The sequence below is a fragment of the Cryptomeria japonica genome, chromosome 3 (assembly GCF_030272615.1).
Source record: "Cryptomeria japonica chromosome 3, Sugi_1.0, whole genome shotgun sequence".
In the NCBI taxonomy this organism is placed as follows: Eukaryota; Viridiplantae; Streptophyta; class Pinopsida; order Cupressales; family Cupressaceae; genus Cryptomeria; species Cryptomeria japonica.
Genome location: NC_081407.1, coordinates 195,810,635 through 195,833,513, shown reverse-complemented (window position 1 = coordinate 195,833,513; position 22,879 = coordinate 195,810,635). Strand labels below are relative to the sequence as shown.

The 22,879-nt window shown below is 36.6% G+C and overlaps 1 protein-coding gene across 3 annotated transcripts in view; it reads right to left on the bottom strand.

Annotated features, from left to right (window-relative positions):
• Positions 1 to 12,210: 12,210 nt before the first annotated feature.
• Positions 12,211 to 22,879, bottom strand: part of LOC131051856 (probable inactive ATP-dependent zinc metalloprotease FTSHI 3, chloroplastic) — a 49,335-nt gene continuing 38,666 nt past the window's right edge. For all 3 annotated transcript variants that reach the window (XM_057986457.2, XM_057986459.2, XM_057986458.2), the window contains exon 5: positions 12,211 to 12,859. In XM_057986457.2, the coding sequence (XP_057842440.2) occupies positions 12,663 to 12,859 (197 nt within the window). In that variant the 3' untranslated portion in view covers positions 12,211 to 12,662. The remainder of the gene's footprint in view (positions 12,860 to 22,879) is intronic.

Here is a 22,879-nt window from a genome sequence, read left to right as displayed (position 1 = left end):
TGACCTCGCCGGGTCCTCTTCCAATCACTCCTCTGTGAGGTAGTCCTGCGTATTCAACACTCCTGATCAAGGCATAGATGACATATGAACTCATGTGGAAGGACTTAGTAGCCTTGAGTCTCCTCAACTGTACGTCTAAGCAATGGCTAATCATCCTAGCCCAATGTATCGTACCTTTTCCCTGAACGATCACCTGGATGAAGTAAAACATCCACTTCTCAAAATAGAAGGCATGAGGGGCCCCTGTAACTCAGTTGAGCATGGTAATCAAATCTCTGTACTCCTCCTGGAAGTCAATCCTGTGCGGTGTGTTCGGGACCTTGCTCAGACGGGGACGGCTCCTAAGTAGCCAGTTCTTATTGATAATGCTTAGACAAGCATCTGGATCATCTTTGTACACTGATCTGGCTCCTTCTATGCTCTTGTATATCATGTCCCTGTGCTCTGGAAGATGGAAAGCTTCACTTATAGCTTCCTCTGAAAGGTACGCCAAAATGTTTCCCTCTTTGGACACGATCGTCCTGGACTGTGGATCATAGTGACGAGCACACTCGATCATCAACTCATGGCACTGAACAGCTGGAGGAAAGTCGGCCGCCTTAATGATGCCACTCTCTATTATTCTCCGGGCGACAGGTGATGGCTTGCCAATGTAAGGGACCTCTCGAAACTTCTTCGTGCTGAAGTTACCCAAGTTTGTATCTCCAATGTTGCTCCACTTCGACACGATCTTGGTCTCCACTTCTTCGGTCTTCTGATCTTCTTTCATGAGAGCTGAGCGACTGGTGGATGCTCCCGCCTTCGGGGTCGCCATACCTACACAACATTTCGTAATGAGAACTAGATTTTGCAATACATAACATAGATTAGAGAGATAAATTTTAGGAAACTTCATGATAAGTCTTTGAGTTATCATTTCCTAAAATGAAATGATTGAGCTAGGAATTCAAAATTCAAAATTCAAAATTTAAAATATGACGATGAATAAATAAAACAATAAAATCAAATCGCCATACCTCAATAGAGAGCTAACTCTAGAATGCAAAAAGGACAAAATCGCCTAGGCAAAAAGATCGAAAATAGCCTTCAATGTAATCGCCTTAGCAAAATAGCAATTCGCCACCTTTTGTGTCTTTGACGTGATCTTCAAAATTCGTCTTGGCAAATTCGCTCAATATAGATTCACACCACCTTGGAAGTTACTAGCGCCACCTTGGATTGATAGTTCGCACCACCTTTGATTAATAAACTCCAAATCACACTTTCAAACACAATTTCACACCTTCTTCCTCAAAATCGCATGTAAGATAGGTAAAATGATGATGTGAAAATGAAGATTTCACTATCCCTTTATAGCGCTCACCTCACCATTCACCCCCAAGGCCGACTTGGTAAAAATAAGGCAATTTTAAACGATTTTTAATAAAATAACAAGGCCAACCTTTAACATACCAAGCGCTCCAATCGATTTTTTTATTAATTAATTAATTATTAAATGCCTTTTATTTCAATTAATAAATTTCGATTTTTTTAACAAGGCAAAATAATTAAAATAATTAATAAATGCCAAACGCAATATTTAAATGCCATTTTTAATTAAATATCGATTTTGCTAGCATTTAAATAAATTCAAAAATGTTTATTTGAGCGCCAAAATATTTTGAAAATGAAATACACGTACCTCATCGCCTTGGTCCCTTGGAGAGGGACAGGAGCGATCCATCATGTTGGTCTCGATTTTTGCATTTTTTGACGTTCAACCTCTGCATTTCTACGTTCAAGTCATTATTTTTGTCGGGTCCTTCGAGTTTGATTGACTTGCATGTGTGAAGAGATGCCCTTGGATGTAATATCGCCCTGGTCCCTTGGAGAGGGACAGGAGCGATCCTAACGTTTTCACTTGAAATTTTCCATTTTGACATCAACTTTTCCTTGTATGGTGAATAATAACTTTGCTTGTTCATTCCATGCTCGTCCCACTTGCTTTTCACAAGACGTTTTGATGTTTAAAGGATCATCGCCCTTGTCCCTTGGAGAGGGACAGGAGCGATCCTTGTCTTTTCTCCATTTTAAGTTCAAGTTGGTAATATTTAACGTCCATTTCCCTTTGTATCGCCTTCGAAATGATGTTTAAAACCATGTGCGACTTTATCTCAACGTGATCTTTAAAGGATATCATGTGTTCTGGCAAATATCGCCCTGGTCCCTTGGAGAGGGACAGGGGCGATCTCCATGTCCTGGCTCAAATTCGTAAATATTTGATCTTCGTTCTTCGTTCATTGCCTTCCAAAGGTCGCCTTTTACTTCGCCAATCCTTGTATTGTCTTGATTTTGAAGGAGCATGAATGTTTTTAATGAAATCGCTTTGGTCCTTGTCCAAAGGACAGGAGCGATATAGACTCCTTAGCTTGATTGATAACATTTGGACGTTCCAAACTTTGATATATCACTTTCAAAAGACGCCTTGAACCTTGTATGACCTTGTGAAATCTTGGCCTTACGTGATTTTTGCATGAATTAGCCAATGCATTCAATATCGCTCTGGTCCCTTCCTGAGGGACAGGAGCGAAGTTCAATATTTTGAGCTTGTCTTTGTTTTGATCAACTTCCAATTATCTTCAACGCGTGAAATAAAGTCCCTTGATTCCCCTTGGTCGCTTAAAACTTGCTTAACTTTTGAAATCTATGCCTTTATGCAACTTTCGCTCTGGTCCCTTCCTGAGGGACAGGAGCGAACTGGGGATTTGAGTGCAAATTCCTTCAACGTGACGACCTTTGTAACTTCGTGCTTGATTGAAATGCCTTAAAATACCTTTGCCACCTTGTTCCTCATCTTGGAATGTCTTGAATTTTGAAGGGACGACAATATAACCATTATATCGCCCTGGTCCCTTGGAGAGGGACAGGGGCGATTCTAGCTCTGTAGGCCTTATTTCACTTCGTCATCTTCAAAATTTATATTCAACGGATTCGTCATGTTCCATTCCATTCATCTATGCCTTGGGATCCACTCAAAATGGGCAAGAAAATCATCTATAACAAAAATCGCTCTGGTCCCTTCCTGAGGGACAGGAGCGAACTAGGCATTTAGGGTCCTTTGTTGACTCTTCAAAATCTTCAATTTGTCTTCAATAGTTTCATTTCACCTCCTTCCTTGCCATCAAACATAAACTTGACTTGATCTTTGTCTGAATTTTGCCCTATGAAGAATATCGCTCTGGTCCCTTGGAGAGGGACAGGAGCTACAATGTACTTCGCCCTGGTCCCTTCCTGAGGGACAGGAGCGATTTTAGCATTCTGGGTCATTCTCCTTCATGTTTGCATTTCAAGTTATATTCATTTGATAAAACATATTCCTTTGGACATCTTCAAATTGTTAAGTCGTTGGAATCCTGCAAGGACAAAGCAATATTTGATTTGTAGCTCCGGTCCTTCACTGAGGGACAGGAGCGATTTTTCTCCTGGAGGTATTTCTGTGTTCGTGAAAATCTTCAATTTATATTCAATGGAAAGATCTCGCCTTTCTTCATCACTTCCAACTCGAAATTCATCTTGGTCCTGCAGGAATAGTAAGATATTTGAAAACGAGCTCCGGTCCTTCACTGAGGGACAGGAGCGATTTTGCTCCTACAGGCCAAAATATCATGATTTTACAAGTTTAATCAATTCCCAAGGCAAAAACCAACCATTCTCAATATCCGGGATCAAAAATCAAAAAAGTCAAAATTTGGTCAAAATTAGTCAATTGGACAAAAATTCGCACTTCACCTGAACACTTAGACAAATTTAAGCTCTGCATTCAAAATTCCAATCGAAAATAGACCATTTTGGCGAAATCATTGCATTCAAAATTTGCATTCAACGAAAGAAAGCTCAAAAGCTCTCAAAACTGACTGGATTTTGGCTTGAAAAGACGTTAATTAAAACCCTAAGGCTAGACCCTAAATCCAGACAACTGGCAGACTAACAAAACCCTAAAGCGAAACGAAAAGCGAGCGAAAAACGAGCAAAAAGAGGGGGTCCCCATTTGCAATGGGGCGATGTGTGAAATGGTCACAACAGTACCCCATTTGACAAACAATCTCCTTTCTATCTATCAAATCACACATGGCGCAACTAAGAGAGTTGTGGAGTTCACACCTGACTCAGTTTTCATTAGAGACATGGAGACTAGAGCTATCATTGCAACTGGGGTGGTTGATCATGCATCTCGGTTATACTCCTTTTCAGATTTTGTTGATGATGATGATTTCACATTTGATGATTCTACACATGATGATCACACTTATTGTGATGGTTCAGACTTTGAGGAGAACTTTGGACACTTGAACATGGGGATTCTCACATGTAACCCAGTTCTTGAGTCTTGTATTTCATCTCCTCATATTGATATCACATCACCTATTGCACCTGATGATGCAGATAGTGCGACAGTTTTGCCTTCATGTGATTCAGTGCAGCAGGATATACATTGTCTTCCAGCTTCAGATTCATGGGATGATTACATGACAGATATTGCAGGTTTGATTGTGGAATCCTACATTGCAGACTTGGGAGACATCATTGATGACATTCATCTTCTCTTTGATGAAGATGATCCTTCTTCGATTGTTGCGAGGGCATACTCTGACCCTCTTGTTCATTCTCTACATGATCATTCTTTCGAGGTTGACATGATTGTGGATACTTATGTACAGCAGTTGGAGGACGTCTCTTTATTCTTTGAGGAGACACATGAGTCTTTGGACATTGTTCTACATCCATCTCCACTAGATGTTGGAGTTCCTTTTTCAGTAGTGTGGAGCAGTTTACCACCTTTGGAAGGGGTATCTTTCAGCATCGACATGGGGACACTTGAGCAGTTTTCAAAGATTCCTTTCATCATGAGTTTTCTTCATACATCTTCCCTTCATGATTGGGGAGACTTCATGGATACACCTTTGGTTTTGTTTCTTCCTAAGGGGAGGAATGTTGTTCGACGTTCGTGGAGCAGTTTCTTCATACATCGAGCTTCTATCATTGGTGCAGATTCTTCATTGAGAGAGGATCACAGTTTGACTTCTCTTCTTCTCTCATATGGGGGGGACTTTTTCCTCACATGGGGTTTTGTTCCTCACATACTTCTTTGAGAGTTCTCTTGTATAGCTTTCATCTCTCTTTTGGGGGAGGGTTTTTTCCCATTGGGTTTTTCTCTCTTTCCCCACTTTGTGAGAGATTTCATTACATTGGTTTGCATGCATTTGCATTTGTGCATGGGTACCTAACATGGCCTCGCAGCCGGGACCCATCTTGCATTGCTTAGTTGCATTGTAGACTTAAGTGCATTCCCCTAAGTTGCACTTAAGGGGGGGTGTTGGTGTAAATAATTATTCATCATGGATATTATTACACTTACTTAAGTTTACTTAGGATAATGCATTTCATAGTAGTTTGGATATGAGACACTTGGGTGTTTGTGTCACATTGGGATAGTGTGTGTAGGAGAAATTCCACCTCTTATAGTGTTGATCTTGTTATTACACTATCATATCCACTTATTGTGGAGTGATAATTCCACCTTCGGTGGGTACAAATATGACATGTGGCTCAATAAGAAACAAGGGTAGGTAGGAAATAGGTGTGGGTAGGTAGGAGAAATAATATAATATTCCACATGAGGTGGGTGATCCACCTCATGTGGAATATTATATTATTTCTCCTACCTACCCACACCTATTTCCTACCTACCCTTGTTTCTTATTGAGCCACATGTCATATTTGTGTGCTCATACATATCCCTAGCCTTGCCTATATAAGCAGGCTCATCTACATTGTATGTAAGAGTGATAATCCAGTTGATTATTGATCATTTTCTATTGATGAGAATACAGTTTATTCTTGTCCCATATTATGTCTCTATCTTGTACATTTCATTAACCTCTTGATCTTGGCAAAATCCAACAATCTCTCTTGAATTCTTGTTATCACCTTTAGTGATGGGTGTTTACGATTTGGTATTACATTACTCCTATATTGCATACCATGATGTTTATTCATTTAGTTTCTCTAATAGTCACACCTTTTCATGGTTTTTCAAACTCTTTTCCCCCTTTCCATTTCCCATTCCCTTGGCACCTGATCCCCTCTCACAAGATATACATCAAGAAGATGGATTTTGTCAAATTTGTTGCATTTCCTATTCTCTTTTCAATCCAGTATTGATTAGAAATTTAAAATTCGTTCTTAGTGAAAATCCCCAGTAGAACCTAACCAGGGTCTTGACAATAGAACCAATGTTAGCAAGAAATCTGAAGGAGATAGACTAGAGTTTTGGATTTCTACTAGTTGTAGTCGATAAACCTACATTCAATTTAAACATTGTACCCATATTAGGATAGCAATCGAAACTCTTTATATATTAATATCTCAATATGTAGAGTATATTCCTTCTCTCTCTCTCTCTCTCTCTCTCTCTCTCTCTCTCTCTCTCTCTCTCACTCACTCACTCACTCATACACACACACACACATAGTCTATCTTACTATCTACTTATATCTCCTATTAAGGATGCAACCCTTAGATGGTATCTTTATAAACTAATTTCTTTCCTAAGATATCTATTCTGCAACTCTATTGCCAGATTGCATCCTTATGTCTCCAGATTGGTGTTTGTATCTCTTTTTCCAATCAACGTAGTGCGTGGATAATTTATCATAATCTTTTGTTGCATATATATATTTTAATAGATCTATATACAAGTGTATGTTGTATCACATAAAAAATATTGCATGCATTTGATTTAACTTTTTCTTCTTTTTATTGAAATAAGGACATTAATACCTAGGGAATAGATAAACAAATGGTCTAGCTTCTCCACATTCACATCACCTTTGAATTACAAAATCTCAATGCTAGAATCTACTTTATATAGAGATTTATTTGGAAAGCTCTTATCACCCTTTGAATACTCTCCTCCATTGGAATTAAGCTTTTCAACATATAATCTCTCCATAAGAATCTCCATTGGAATTAAGCTTTTCAACATATAATCTCTCCATAAGAATCTCCATTGATTAAGGTTTGTTGGAAATCTGAGTTTTTATGGTTGTCATTGATATCAAACTTGGTTATCCAGATGAAGTCTTGTCCAGATATGACCCTATATTGTTGCAAGTTTCTTTGTCTTGTGTTCGGTGTTGTAATTGAGCTTGATGTTTTGGTGTTGGTTATGGCAAGTTCAATATGCAGGAAGGAGTTTTAACTATATGTAGGAAACAATATTTAATTTCTCATTGCTAGAATGTTTTGCATTCCTTTGGATGGTAAAGATTATGTTGCATCAACTAGTTTTTTGGTTCGTGGATTGCATAAGTTAGTTGTTATTATTCTCTAATAGTAAGGGTCTCAAATTGGTCTGAAAAGTCTTCGATGGCCTCTGAATATGTTGAATTTTATGTTGCAATTTAGTGGACATGATTATGTGTTTTGTGTAGTATTTTCAATTGTTTCTCTAATGGTGTTTTTGTTCTTCAAGTGAGCTATGTTGACTTGTGTTTGGTATATTCAGTTATGTTATGGTGTGATGTGTCCGGTTGGATTATCTTGTTTGGATCATGCTTTTTGGTCCCAATATGCATTGGGATATGAGTTAGAATGTTGTTATGGGTCTCACCATGGTGTGTGGAGATCCACGTGGAATAATTGTCTTTTGGCTGATTGATTGACAAGCTTTATTGCCTATCTATACATTCCATTTGGTGGCGACTTTGGAAGATGTGTTAACATTCGCAGATTGTTGGATTCGTCTTGGAAGGATGTGTCATGATGTATTTGGGTCCCCTCTTTCTCCTAGAGTGGACTGCCTTGAGTATTTTTTTGTCTAGGTTGCTTATTTTGTGCAATCATGTTTATTCCGGTTGTGGTCGACTCTCAATTAGGTTTTTGATAATCTATCTTATATTTAAGGAGTCCAGAAGTATGAGTTGAGTGTGTGATAGAGTATGATATATGTGTGTGAGAGTATAATATATGTGGGATAGAGTGTGGATTGATGAGAAGAGAATTTGAATGATATGCAAACAAATTTAAGACTGCAGATGTGCAAAGTCGGTTTGTGAAGAGCTATAAATGTGATATTTTTTGTGAGAGTGTGTTGAGATAATGGTGATTTTCAGAGATGTTTGTCATGATGTTGGTCGCTTGATACAGATGTTCAAGAACAGTTTCATGATTAAGAGATCTTTCTCATATCAATTATATTATTTCCCTTGTTGCTTATTAACAATGAGTCCTTCGACAACACCTTGTATCTTGCCATGAAGCAGTGTGCCTTAGTTGAGCAAGTCCATGTATCTTGCCCTAAGGTAGTGTGCCTTAGTCTTGCAAGTCCATCAAGTGAATGTTGCTCCTTGACAGTAAGCCTAAAACATTGCAATCATTTTTTTCATATTGTGAGTTTGATACTCACCGTAGTTTTTTCTTGTTTGTGTTTTCCATGTAAATCCGGTGTTCATATGTTGATGGTTGATGTGTTTTCAATATTGTTGTAAAATGGTTAAATTTTGTTTATAATTAATTTGTTTTGAAGGTTTGGATTGATTCACCACCCCTCTCCCCCTCTCAGTCCTATTGTGGGTTCAATAGACTCACTATGGCATTCATCTTACAAACTCTTGTTTCAGCACCTACATAATCTCCTTCACCTTCCTCCTCAATTTTTCCTTCCACAAACAAGCTTCTTTATTGTTTTTACAAAGTAAAAGTCTTCTTTCCACTTGACCATGTTGTCAGCATGACCTTGCAAAACACTCAAAATAACCATCTCCCAAAAGGCAAGAAACTAGGTTGATATTTCTAACTCGTTCATCAACCATGGATATAATCTTATTAGCTAAATCAGCATACATGAATGAAAATTGTTAAGCATATAAAAAGCAATGAAATGTAGTATAAAAAGAACAAAACACAATGCAAGAAGACTCATATGCACTAGAGAAAACCGGTTCTGAAAACTTCAACTAAAGGGCAAAAGAAAAACTCACTACAAAATGGCAATTACAAGAGGTGTAAGCCACACGGTATATACAATGTTGGTCTTAGCTCAAACAACTCCTAAAAGCACTCTTAGATCTCTTTCCTATCTCCACTCTTTCGACCATCCCAAAATGTAGAGAATTACAAACTATACCTCTTAATTCAACTCTCAACCATGGATAAAATACATCCATAGGTTTACAAGCCACAAAAATCCTTTGGAAACTAATAAGACTGAGAAGATAAACTCATGAAACACCCAATAATGTTGTGACAAAATTTGTTTTGCCAAGCAAAGATTGTGTAATCTCCCCGATAATTGCACCATCTCCTAGGCAATTGCATCATCTCCACAACAATTCTCTCGATGTAAAAATTTTGAAGACTTCACTTTGGCAATCTCTTTTGACCTTCTTCCGTCATATTTTTTGCATACAGACCCGAAATGGAATGCTATTGTTTTTTAATTGCATTTATTTCCAGAGGAATTCAAATATGCAATAATTTTCAGAGTTTGATTGCTACTAGAGACTTGTATTTAGACCAATGTTTTGGCCCTATGACATAAGTCTTCTCTTCACCATAAAATACAAAAACTGAATTCTTTACAAATCACCTTCATAAAATTTACAAATATTTCCTTGCTATTTTGCAATCTTATGTATATTTCTTTCTTAGTAAATCTTCTACCCATCTCCAGCAAAACTGCAGCCTTCAGCATTATCATTTCCTAAAGCATAGATTAACTTATCAAACTACTCAATTAAGAAAACAGAAACTATATCTTGCAACTTGGAGGTTTTTTTCTTATACAAAAACAATGTGGTGCATTTTAAATAATAGCTGCTAATATTTCCACTTTTAGCATTATGAATTTGACATTAAAACTTTATTGGAATCTGCAACTAAGTAATAATATCTTAGTGTTGTAGAGACCTTTTTTGGAAGGATTCCGGTATTTCGATTGGTCAAAAATAATAATTTGTAGGTAATCAAATATCATAGTAATACAGTAATACCATCTTAATGACATATTGTCAACGTGTGAGCGACATATTGTCAATGCAGAGGAAAGCAAGTCAACAAAAGCTTCAAAAGTGGGACAAGGTGTAAAATCCCTTCCTGGAATTACCAAAAATAACAGTCCTATCTAAGTAAAAGGAAGAGATTAATTTTAACATTACCAGAAACTATGTGAAGCAGTAACACTAGTTATCATTTAGAAGGTAGGCTAGTATAATAACACCTATATTTATACGAAATAATGTTAGATAACCACTTTCGTGAATACCTGTCTTAGGACTTAAATAGAGTGGAATGAGTTTTAGGAATACCTGGCGATTCGGAGTAGAGCCCTGCAAACAGATTAGGAGAGATGAAACGCATATATATATATATATAGTGTTGCATACATGATCATAATAGATTCTAATAGCTGTGCCAAGTAAGACATAAGTTCGCTCTAAACTCTTATTCATGTAATGAACATAGACTAGGATGAACAAGTGTGGTGCCCAAGAGATTCCCCCATCTAGGCTCAAGAGTGGACTTTGCCCACTTGACCCCACGTGGCCCATGCCATAGATGAGGTGGCCTACCTAGTGGGTATCCTATCACCGTTTTCCTCCACTTGTCACACCTATCCTATGTTCCACATCTACATCTTCGTCCATTATGACAGAGAGAGGAGGGCAGTCACAGTAAGGTGCCCAGTAAGTCTATACTTCACAGGCCCAAGGGCAGCATCCTTGTACCCCCTTGGCCTCATGGGACTCCCCAGTCTTAAACCATGAGGTGGCGTGCCTATGAGATAACCCCACCAACGTTATCCTAACTGTAACTCTATCTCCCTCTATCATAGCTGAAGAAACATTCAAAATATGTGTAGGAATGCAGAAAACTGCAGAATATCACCAATTAGATTTAACATACATATATGAGCAATTATATCATTATCAGCAATAGATTGTTTATCAGGAATATGCAGAATATCAGTAATATTAATTATAGATATGCAGGATATCAGCATCATATTATTAACCATGAATATGCATTAGTAGACGTATATAAATATTATTGCAGCACATATGATATTTGCACAGAAATTTCATACCAACTGCAGTGACCAGACAGATTTCCTGAGTTTTAATGACTTAAGAGATATCGGATCTTAATCCTTCGATCTACTAAAATGCCTTTGTGTTCCTTCGCTTCCTCACGTCTTCCTCTTCCCTCTATAATTTCTGCCAAAGTTATATCTTTTTTATATCCCCTTCAAGCCTGCAGCCCAATCCTATTTATCTTAGGCACAAGGGCAGATTAGGAAAGATGCGTCTCTTGTAGGAGGGCGTGTTTATCAAGGGGTATAACCTCTGTGTTAATGATTTCACCAAGAACAAAGATGTTACTGCTGTAACTTTATAACAGTTCTGATCTGAATTGATCGATGGTTGTTCTCGCTGGATGCTTTGATTCCTTTCCTTTATATCTCTTGATGTGAGGGAGGGATCATACATTTTCATCATGTATGCCCTTTGGCAAGAGACACACCCTTTCACTTTGAAAGAGTGCAACTCCTCATTATTTCTGCCCTTTGAAAGGGACACAACCTTTCACAATCAGATCTGCACTTCTTATTAAATCAGATCTGCATTTCTGATTTTCAAATTATCCCTTCAAATGAGGCTCTCTTTTCCCCTTTATACCTCATGTTTGGGAGTCACAACTTATCATTTCATGCCATTTGTCCATTCATTAGCTTAATTAAATTTTATTCATTTTCATTTTATTTTTATTTTTATTCTTTTAAATTTTAATTTTATTATTAATATTTACCATTAAATTCTATTTCAAAGTGGGGACATTACACAAGGTGTTCTCAATCATGAGAAAACAGAAAAGCCATTATGCACCTTCGTTTAGTCAATGGAGATTGAACTTTGTATTGTACATAATGCCTATGGAGCTGACTTGGCATGAATGAAGAATTTCTGCTTAAGTAAAATCCTGAATACTTTATGCATGTCTAAGTTGCCTATTCTTTTGCTAGGATTTTGTATTGTTGGTGGGAATGTTCTGAGACTTAACAGGCATTGGTGGTAGAAATTGGTTAGGACAAAAAATAAAACAAGGAAGAAAATTTCCTGGTGGAGAAAATAATTCTGTTAAACGGTAGGTATTAAATGGTATATAGCCAAATGTCTTAAGCTTGCTGCACCTATTTTTATATTAGATCTCTTAAAAAAATTGTCGGCCAAAATTTTCTGTGCATTGAGTTACCAATTCCTATTACAGATGTAACTGCATACATTGTATAGCATCATCAAATTAAGGAATGTCTATTCAATCCTCTTCTGATATCGAATGGTCCATTGGTGGGAATAATAATTTTTACCAAACCCCTAACAATCCATGTAAAGGGGCATAAGGCATTTCTATAAATTTTGAAAACTCAGTGTACAAGGAACCCAAATGATTACCCTCCATATGTTATGTGATATTAAATTGAAAATTAAGCAACACGATAACACAGCACCTTTCTCATCAAGAGTGAATATAATTTTCCCTTTGTTGATTTGTGATTACAAAGAATTGTTGAGCAAAACGTTCAGTAGCATGCCTTCAGTCAAGCCAAGTATTCCTCTTTATTCTCAAGTGATTGATTGATAACCCAAAGGTTGTGTGTCATTATTATCATTTATTGTTGTTTGTGCTCTAGATGGGATCCATGGAAACAGCCGCCCTAGCTCCTTCTCTATAACTGCAGGTAACGCAACTTTATCACCAATCCCATATTTTGCTCTATTGACTGCTTCTCTCAAGTCTGCAACAGTAACAACAGTGTTTCCTACAAAGCACCAATATGGCAACATTAGCTTTCAATCTCATTGCCATTAACAAGCACAATAAAACACAAGCAAACTAATATTACATAAGAATACCTTATTGCTAGTAAATAATTAAGTGGAAATAGCCGAAATAAATCCTAGATCAGTGACTGTCAAAAACAACTTGCAACTACATTTACAGCATTCCTAGCACCACTGACTGTCAAAAACGACTACAGTCCTATCATTTGCAACTTACACCTGTGTAGCAATCGAGGGTAAAAAAATGTAATAGTTCAGGTAGCACTGTTAAATAAAAAACTGTCTACTACCAACCTTTCTCATGTCATCAAAAAGAGCAATTCAGACATGAAATGGAAGAACATAAATGGAATCTTTTAATGAAATGAAATGAAAAAGGTTTTTAATAACATACAAGAGGCCAAAGCAGCCTATGAGACCCAAAGAGCGGCACAGCCCCCCAGCACAACAGCCTTATAGATACACTATCAGAATGGGCCAGACTTGTAACAAGAAATGCACATTTCTTAAGAAATATAAACATATTGCAAGTAAAATACACTGGTTTGTATTGCTATGCATATTTAATTTTATTTTTAACAGAATAAACTAGCAGTCACTAAACATAGATTTTCAATAACAGGCTTACTGATGAAATTATGCAACTCAATACAGAAAAAAAGTGAAGTGTTTTTGTCAAATTATTTGAGAGTGAAATTTTGCAAGGTGATTGAGGAATAAGATTCAAGAGATGGTTATGATACATTTTATATGCTCATGTTCATTGTAGAATGACTCTTTTTTAAAACCACCGTTCTGTAAGTAGGCAACTAGGAGCTTTTCACTTGTTCAGTATGATACTGGAATTTTTTGGTGTTTAACAATGCAAATACCTAAATAAAACCATTTTTTAACATGTTGATAGACACTGCTTCCTGTTGAGCTGGTGGCAGTCACTGGGACTTTCAGAGCCCTCCTTGCCAGCACATTAAACCATTGGAGCCCAGCCTAGTTCCTCTGGATGCTTTATTTGATGTGTATTGTAGTATGGAGATGACTGATGAAGTGCTTCTTACAACCAAAATACTCTCCAACAGCTCACTTCTCCACACATTCTCTAGAAAACCATTTTCTATTTTTTCTGGATGATCAATATGGAAGCATGACAACTGAAAATCCCCTGATACCTGAAACCCTTCCCACAAAAATATTTTTTATTAAGATGTCTGAGAAAGATGATATAATTGAAAGTTTTGAAACACTCCCCTACCTCTGCATCCCACCCTAAGTTCTTTATTTTTTATTTAGGTGGCCACCAGGGCAAGACACAATTGAAATTTGAAACACTCCACCATCTCTCTCTATCTGTCTATTGTAATGATTATAGATAAGCACATAAAAATGTATGAGGGTTCTGAAGCAAATATGTGTTGTTATATGGATGACCTAGTGACATGGGTTTGTGCGAAGTTCCGTCTTCTAAAAATATGTCTTATTGTTTGAAGTTTGAACTACAAGCTAATTCAGTTGATGCTAACCCTCCTTCCCTCCGCAGGGAGGAGAGGTAAAGCTCTGCCAAGCAACTAGTGGAGTACTATATGTGATGCTGTGTCACATATGAAAACATGAAATACAACCAATATATGGTTATTTTCAGAATTTTACAAGGTTAATTTGAAATATCCATATTTTCACAAAGGTGGTTAACATTTTCTACATTTACTCTTGAATGGAATATTTTCCTGAGTGCATCAAGTTGACCCACATCTTTCCACCCTCATTTTATGTTACATCTCAGAGAACATGACCAAAAGACACGCAGGGATTCAGCAAACCAAGGAAGCCCATAAAAATTATCATTGAACATTCATTACTCAAGATAGCCATAATTAGACTACAAATGACAGTTTTTTTCACGGAGTATCAAGCAGCCCATTGAACAACAAACAAAACAGGATTAAATTATGACTTTTGTACCACAATGTGTTATTCATTATGGCATTCTCTCCTCATTCATCTGCAAACTATTCTTCTTCCCTAATGCAATTGTAATCTAGATTTATGAATACAGCCTACTTTGAAAGAAAATAGGATCATAAGGAAACCAAATCCATGGAAGGTTTCACAAATCGCTGAAGATCATTTAAGGACTTCAGATTTTGTGAAGGCTCTATAAAAGAATTATGAATCTCCTATTCTTGTTACTTTCTGGTGTATACATGTGACTTCCAATTTCATCAACCATCACTGTAGGAATACAAAAAAACGTAATTGCAAGAGCACAAAAGATTGTTAGGGAATTTAGATCAGAGATAGAGAATACAATAGTCTGGTAATATGTAGTGAGGATAGACTTTAATAAGATCACTGCAATGAGTATGTTTTACCTCCAATGGGTATATATATATATATATATATATAAAACTCTAACTATTAATCTTCTATGATAATATCGACAGCTTGCTGATTCGTGAAACTGCCACAGTTATTGGTTTCGGTTCACAGCAAGTGTCGATGCCTATAAATAAAAGGATGAACAGTCATGTCCACGTAGGGGCATGACTTCTACGTGGCTTATGCCACATAGAGTCATGACCCTACGGGGACATGACCCTTCGTTCAATGTCGTTATATATATTACTTGCTTCAATCCGAATGAAGCTATATCCTTAACACTCCCTCTTAGCAAAAGAGGATTGAATTTCATAATTAAGTTTTAAGGAACAACATTCTAGATATACACATTCATTTGACATGATCATTCACTTAGTAACACTTACTAGTGAAATACTTCATATCTCAGAGAGATATGGATTATCTGATATCTAGCACTCTGGGACAACAACTACTTGAAGTCTTATCAGATTACAACCTTGATTCTAGTGACAATTGTAACATTGTCATTATCACAAGTGAAATAATTTTAGTATCATGATATCCGGCACATTTCGGGACAGCAAATTAATGTAGTCAATCATGATATGATTGTTATCATAATTTCCAACATATTTCGGAACAATCATTTAATGATAACAATTCGATAACTCATCATAGCAAATTTAGTATCAAGATTTCCGGCACATTCCGGGACAACAACTTAATGTAGTCAATCTTGATAACAAATCAGGTTATTGTGAAAGTCGTCACCTTACAATAGCGATCTTACACTTACATCACATGAAAGATCGTCACCTTCCATGACATAACACATACATGCAATATTGCATTCAAGATATTCATGAATATATCAATTACATATGATTAAGATTAATATCAGAAATTTCCATTATCATTTAGTCATACCAAGTTTACCTCTAAAGTACTCCACTTTCAACTTTGCAAGAGGTTTGGTGAATATGTCGACACTTTGCTCTTGAGTGCTGATGTAGGTCAATTTGATGACATCTCTGTCTATCATATCTCTTATGTAATGGTATGGGATTTCTATATGCTTGGATCAATTATGAAAAACTGGATTTACAGAAAGTTTGATGCAACTTTGATTATCACAGTGAATCACGGTGGGGTTTAGAGGCTTCCCAAATAGTCCAACTAGCAATTTCCTTAACCATACTGCCTCACGTGCTCCCATGGAGGCAGCCATATATTCGGCTTCAGTGGAACTCTGAGCAACTACTGATTGTTTTCTGCTAAACCAAGATATCATAGCTGATCCAATACTAAAGCAACACCGCGTTGTACTTTTACGATCAATGGAACTTCCTACCCAGTCGGAATCAGAATACCCTTGGAGTTGTATCTCAACATTTTTATACTTTAGGCTAAGTCCAATAGTGCCACACAAGTATCTCGGAATATGCTTAGCAGCCATTAGGTGAATCTTCTTAGGTTCGCACATGAAATGACTTAACACATTGGTAGCGTAACAAATATTAGGGCGAGTGTTTACCAAGTACATAAGAGATCCAATAATTTGTCTATAGTATGTAGGATCTGTAGGTTCTGAATCTACTGCTTCACTTTTCATTGGAATGGATAGAGGCTTACAATCTATCATACCAAATCTAGTCAGGATATTAGTGGTGTATTTTCCTTGATTTAGGAAAATATAATTCTCTTTTTGCCATACTTCTAGCCCCAAAAAATAGTGCAGTAGACCTAGATCCTTCATATTGAATTCAGCCACAAGATCTTGTTTGCATTTTGCAATGAGGTAATCTTCTCCCGTTATCAACAAGTCATCAACATAGAGAACAAGTATTAACATCTCACTATCCGATATTTTGAAGTATATGTTAGAGTCTGCTTCATTTTTGGAATATCTTAGTTTGGAGAGATAACTATCTATCCTTTTGTACCATGCCCTGGGAGCTTGCTTAAGGCCGTAGAGAGCTTTTTTTAGTCTACACACATAGAGATTTCTATCATGTGTAGCAAAGCCTTCAGGTTGTTCTATATATACTTCTTCCTCAATGACACCATTCAAAAATGTGGTCTTCACGTCCATTTGGTGTATCTTCCACCCTTTGGAAGCTGCAATGGCAATGATGGTTCTTACAGAAGTATATCGAGCAATTGGAGCAAATGTCTCTTTGTAATCAATTCCAGCCTTTTGAGAGAACCCCCTGGCAACGAATCTAGCTTTGTGTTTTTCAATACTACCATCTGGTGCATATTTGATTTTGAATAACCACTTTGATGAGACAACTGATTTGTCTTTTGGTCTAGGTACAATGTCCCAGACATCATTTTTTAAGATAGATTGGTATTCCTCAATCATTGCATCTTTCCAAGCTTGACATGTTAAAGCCTCTTCAACATTTGATAGTTCAGATTTTGTAAGTTCGGTCATGAGGGCAACATAGCATGATTGCCTTCTTGTTTTCTTATTCTCTTTGAAGATTTCATCGGGTTGCTCATTATTTTCTTCAATCATCTTTCTTGCCCATAGTGGTCTTTTCTTGTTGTTAGGATTTTCAACATTCTTAAAATTAGGTGATTGAAGTTCATGATTTTCTATGCTATTCTCCCTCTGATTTTCAATTGTAGGATTTTCATCTGATTTTGCGGTTAGATCATCTTTTGCACTTAGAGATAGTTTATAAGCAGTATCTTCTTCAAATTTGACATCTCTATTGATTTCAATGGATCTTCGTCCTGGAATATAGACTCTGTATCCTTTAGTGGTTTCACTGTAGCCAACAAATATGTCTTTCTTCCCGAAGGGTTCTAGTTTGGTTCTCTTTTCTTTAGGAACGTGAATATACACGTGGCAACCAAAGATTCTTAGATGGCTTAAATCTGGTTTATTTCCTGTAAAGGCTTCTTCGGGTGTTATATTCTCTAGGATTGAATGAGGGCATCTGTTTTGAATGTACACAGTTGTATTTGAGGCTTCAGCCCAAAATGAGATATGTGGATTTTGATCATGCATCATGGCTTTAGCAGCTTCGATGATGGTTCTGTTTTTTCTTTCTGCAACTCCGTTTTGTTGAGGATTATAAGGTACAGTACACTCTCTCTTAATCCCAACAGAAATGCAGAATTCTTTAAAATTTTCAGAGATATATTCACCCCCATTATCTGATCTTAGAGTCTTTATTTTCTTCCCAGTTTGATTTTCCACTAGGGCCTTCAATTCTTTAAATTTCAATAACACTTCATTTGATTCTTTGAGTTTTATGAAATAGATCCATGTTTTCCTAGAGTAATCATCAACAAATATCACGTAATACAAGAATCCCCCTAGTGATGGTAATGACATTGGACCACACAAATCAGTGTGGACAAGTTCTAGTACAAATTTTGATTTGTGTTCACTTGAGGGAAAGGACCCTTTTGAGTTCTTCCCTAGAGCACATCCTTTACAAGTTCCAACATGATCAGATTTTAGATTGGGTAATCCTGTGGTAATTTTTCCTATAAAAGGTAGGGCACTAAATCAAAGATGTCCTAATCTTGTATGCCAAATTTCATTAGAGTTTGATACTTCATGATTAGTGCTTGTTTTTTAGTATTACATAATTTGTATAAACTACCATCTCTAGATCCTATAGGAATAGCATTCTTTATGTTAGAGTTTTTAGGCTAGAGTAGAACTTTATCTTCATGGAAGGTGACACGATATCCTTGATCAGCTAGTCCTGAAATAGAGACCAAATTCCTTTTGATACCTGGTACAAAGAGAACATCTTTCAATTGTAATGTAACTCTTGTTCTTAATTGAATTGAGCAGGTCCCAATTCCTTTCACTGGATAGGTAGAATTGTCTCCTATTGTAACTTCTTCAGTTGAGTGGCCTCCAAATGTTTCGAATTGATCTCTAAAACCAGTTATGTGTCGAGATGCTCTACTGTCGATTATCCACATATGTTTGTTTGAGTTTAGTTCGCTTGATAAGGCTAAGAAAAATAGAGGATTCTCTACTTCCTTGACTTCAGCTATGGTTGCCTGAGCTTTCATTCTATCTGGGCTGAGCCTATGAGTGTGTCCAAATTTATCACACTTGTAGCATTGAATCTTGGAGAAGTCTTTTCTTTTATGATTATTTCCTCTCTTCCGTTTGAACTTCCTTTTCTTCCCTTTGTTGCTTGTGTTAGCATGTAGTGCTTGAATTTCTCCCCCTTTGTTTGGACCCAATCCTCTTGTGATTAGTCTAGATTCTTCTTGAGTACAATCATTCTTGAGTTGATTGAATTTTGGTAGTGTCGGACGAGCACTAATGCCTTGAATAAAGGATTCCCAACTGGATGGTAATCCCTTAAGTGCTATTAGAGATAGCTCCATATCATCTATATTATTCCCAATAGTTGACAATTGGTCTTTTAATTCTGAAATCCTCATGAAATAGGATGTAATTGTTTCTCCTTTGTTCATGTAGATATGCATTAATTGCTGTTTTAAAGTGAGCAATCTGCTTGCATTATTTATTTCATATGAGTTTTGAATGGTCTTGAACATATCATAAGCTATAGTTAGTTTTGAGATGGTTGGGAGAATGTGATCTTTAACAGCATCAATTATGATTTTCTTAGCCTTGTTGTGTCTTTTCCAGGTTGTTTTCTCTGGCTCGTCTTCGGGCATCTTAGTATCTTCTTCTATGTATGCATCTAGTTCAAGTTCTTGAAGAATTGTTGTTATTCGAATTCTCCATGAGACGAAGTTGGATGCGCCTTCGAGTCTATCCTCCACTCTAACACTATTCACCATGATTGATTTTCCTTTGATTCTGAGTGCAAGTCTGAATTTTTTTAGAAAAGAGGTGTCACTATTTTATTATTTCTCTACCAGCGTGGCTCTGATACCATGTTAAGGAATTTAGATCAGAGATAGAGAATACAATAGTCTGGTAATATGTAGTGAGGATAGACTTTAATAAGATCACTGCAGTGATCTTATTAAAGTCTATCCTCACTACATATTACCAGACTATTGTATTCTCTATCTTTGATCTAAATTCCTTAACAAAGATGTCTTTGTATCCATGGTGTAAGTGAATCGACAAGGTTCAAAACCTAAGAGTAAAATACTTAAAAAATATAAAAAATAGAGTTACCTTTGTTTGAAAACTCACCAAGTACTCAACTAACTTGTCATAGCTTGCAAGTTTTCTACCTTGCCACACTAAGTTGACTTGAACTTGTGAGCCGAGTCAGGGGCACGTCAAGTGGAGTACTCAGTAAATTTTTGCCAAGACAATCGAGTTTTCTGCTCAAACTCGTGAGTTTCTACTCTGACTTGCCTTGCAATGAGTTAAAAGCAAACGCATTCAATTTTCAAAATTTCAATTCAATTTTTGACTTCTTCCGTATTATTTCACTCAGCAAAGGATGTCTTCAACATCCACATGACAAAAACACACTAGGAAAAGGGATTGGAAGGAGATTTTAAGGTGCCTTCAAAGATTCAAACCCATTATGCATCTAATTATTTATTTTCTTATTGTGATTTGAAAATTAAAGAAGTCGAAAACCTTTCGCATTTCTGTAGAGGAAAATTGAACCACTACGAAGGGCAGTCAAACCCCACAAGGACTCAATAACCTTCTCTCCACTCTAAGCAAACCTTCAGGGTTCTTTGACCTCTAAGTTTGCTCAAAGAACCCTGAAGGTTTGCTCACTAGGATCAGAAAAAAGGTGTGAAAGTATAGGACAGCAATGATAGAAGACTATAGTTTTAGGATAGCAGCTAGAACAAATAGGGAAAATAATAAAATTCAAAAATATAAGAAATATACTAGCAATTAAAAAAACCTAGAATAATAGAATTTAAAAGTTTAACCTTAAAACTAAGTCAGTAAATTCAAACGATAGTCAAGAAATAGTGCATCAAGATTCATTGATTCAAATATGGTGGTACATGAAAATTTATTAAAATCTTCTCCTTATTTCCTTATCCTTAACCACTGATTCAGTTTGGATATGCAAATGGTGGTTTGCAAGTGAAGATTTATAGGCTAAAAGATTTGGGTTCGAAAACTAAGGCCCCCCCACACCCATTTTTTTCTGTTTAACTTTTATTTTCATTTTTCTCATAAATGATAAGGGGCAGAAAGAAGCCCCCAATAAATTTCCCTTCCAACTATGACCGCTCTTTCAAGGATGTTCCCTATGTCCAGCAAACATCAGGGGCACCTCCTAACTGCCCTGTTTCCCAGACATTTCCTATATCCAACAAACATCAGGAATGGCCCAGAGGATATTTCTTGGCGCTCCCCTATGACCAAAATTTGTAGGGGATGGTGACAATCAAGAAAACAACAGGGATACATTCCCAGTCTTTCAAAACAGATTTCAGTTTTTGAAAAAATGGTTTCTGATGTAGGATTTTAAAGCACTCCTGGTTTCAGCATTCCTTTTTTTCAACAGATACAATTTTCTACTAATTTTACATATTTATTTCGGTTTTCAGTTTCAGATTTCTGTTGAGTTTATATATGATAGATAGAGCAGGGATATAGTTGAGATCATAACATTTAGCTTTAAGTATTTTTGCTTTGGTTGGACAAGAAATAAAAAAGGTACACCAGCTTGAAGTTTTTAGCTATTTTGGGACAAGATAAAAACCTCTCTGCACAGTTAAAATCCAGCACTTTTTATTCCTATTATGGACTATGGAAATATTATGTCTCGTACAGATTAAAAAAAGTTGAGCATCATCTTGAAGTATTTTTGCTTCACATGTTAATTGTAACTAGGGATATAGGGGTTCGGATTGCCTTAAGGCAACATCCAAACCCCATTTTAGGACCGGGTCCTATCCTAGGGTAACGTGACCCTATTCAATGCCACGCTATGCTAAACACACGCCATTTAACATTGGCGCCAAAATCCAAGGAGGCCGACTTACATTTGAAAGAATAAATGATGCATATAAGTAAATGACAATTTGCAAGTCAATAATCAATCAAGTTCGATAATATACAAGGCGATTTAGCTCTGTTGTGCAAAGTTTTAAGAAGGGTGCGAACTTAAGGAAGATTGAGAACTTATTCAGCTTGGTGCAAAATTGTCCAAGAGGACATAGTGGATCTTGATGCAAGCCTTTGAAGTATACAAGGAACAAATCTGATATGTGCAGATCAGATTCAAGCTAAGTATTGTACTTATGTTTAGAGGAGAATATATAATCTGACCTATGGGTCTTTCATGCTGGGTTTTTCCTCCTTGGAGGTTTCCCCAGGGTATGCTTGTTTGTCTACTGTTCCATTTCTGATTTATGTTGGCTTATTAAATACTGTAAATCTGAATACAATCTAGGGCACAATTAATCTATGTTGGTTTACTAAGACACTGCAAATCTGATTACAATATAGGGCACAATTAATCAATGTTGGTTTACTAAAATACTGCAAATCTGATTACAACCTAGGGCATAATCAAATATATGAATCTGATTAACATACCTAGGGTTTAAAATAACATGGTATCAGAGATATAGGTGTCATTAACTTCTGATTTTAGCAAATCAATTGTTGCATATAGCTGTTGTTTGTGTTCAGATTAAAGATGTCAGATTTGAAGGCTGAAGATAGGCTTGAGGGAGCCATTGATTTTGCT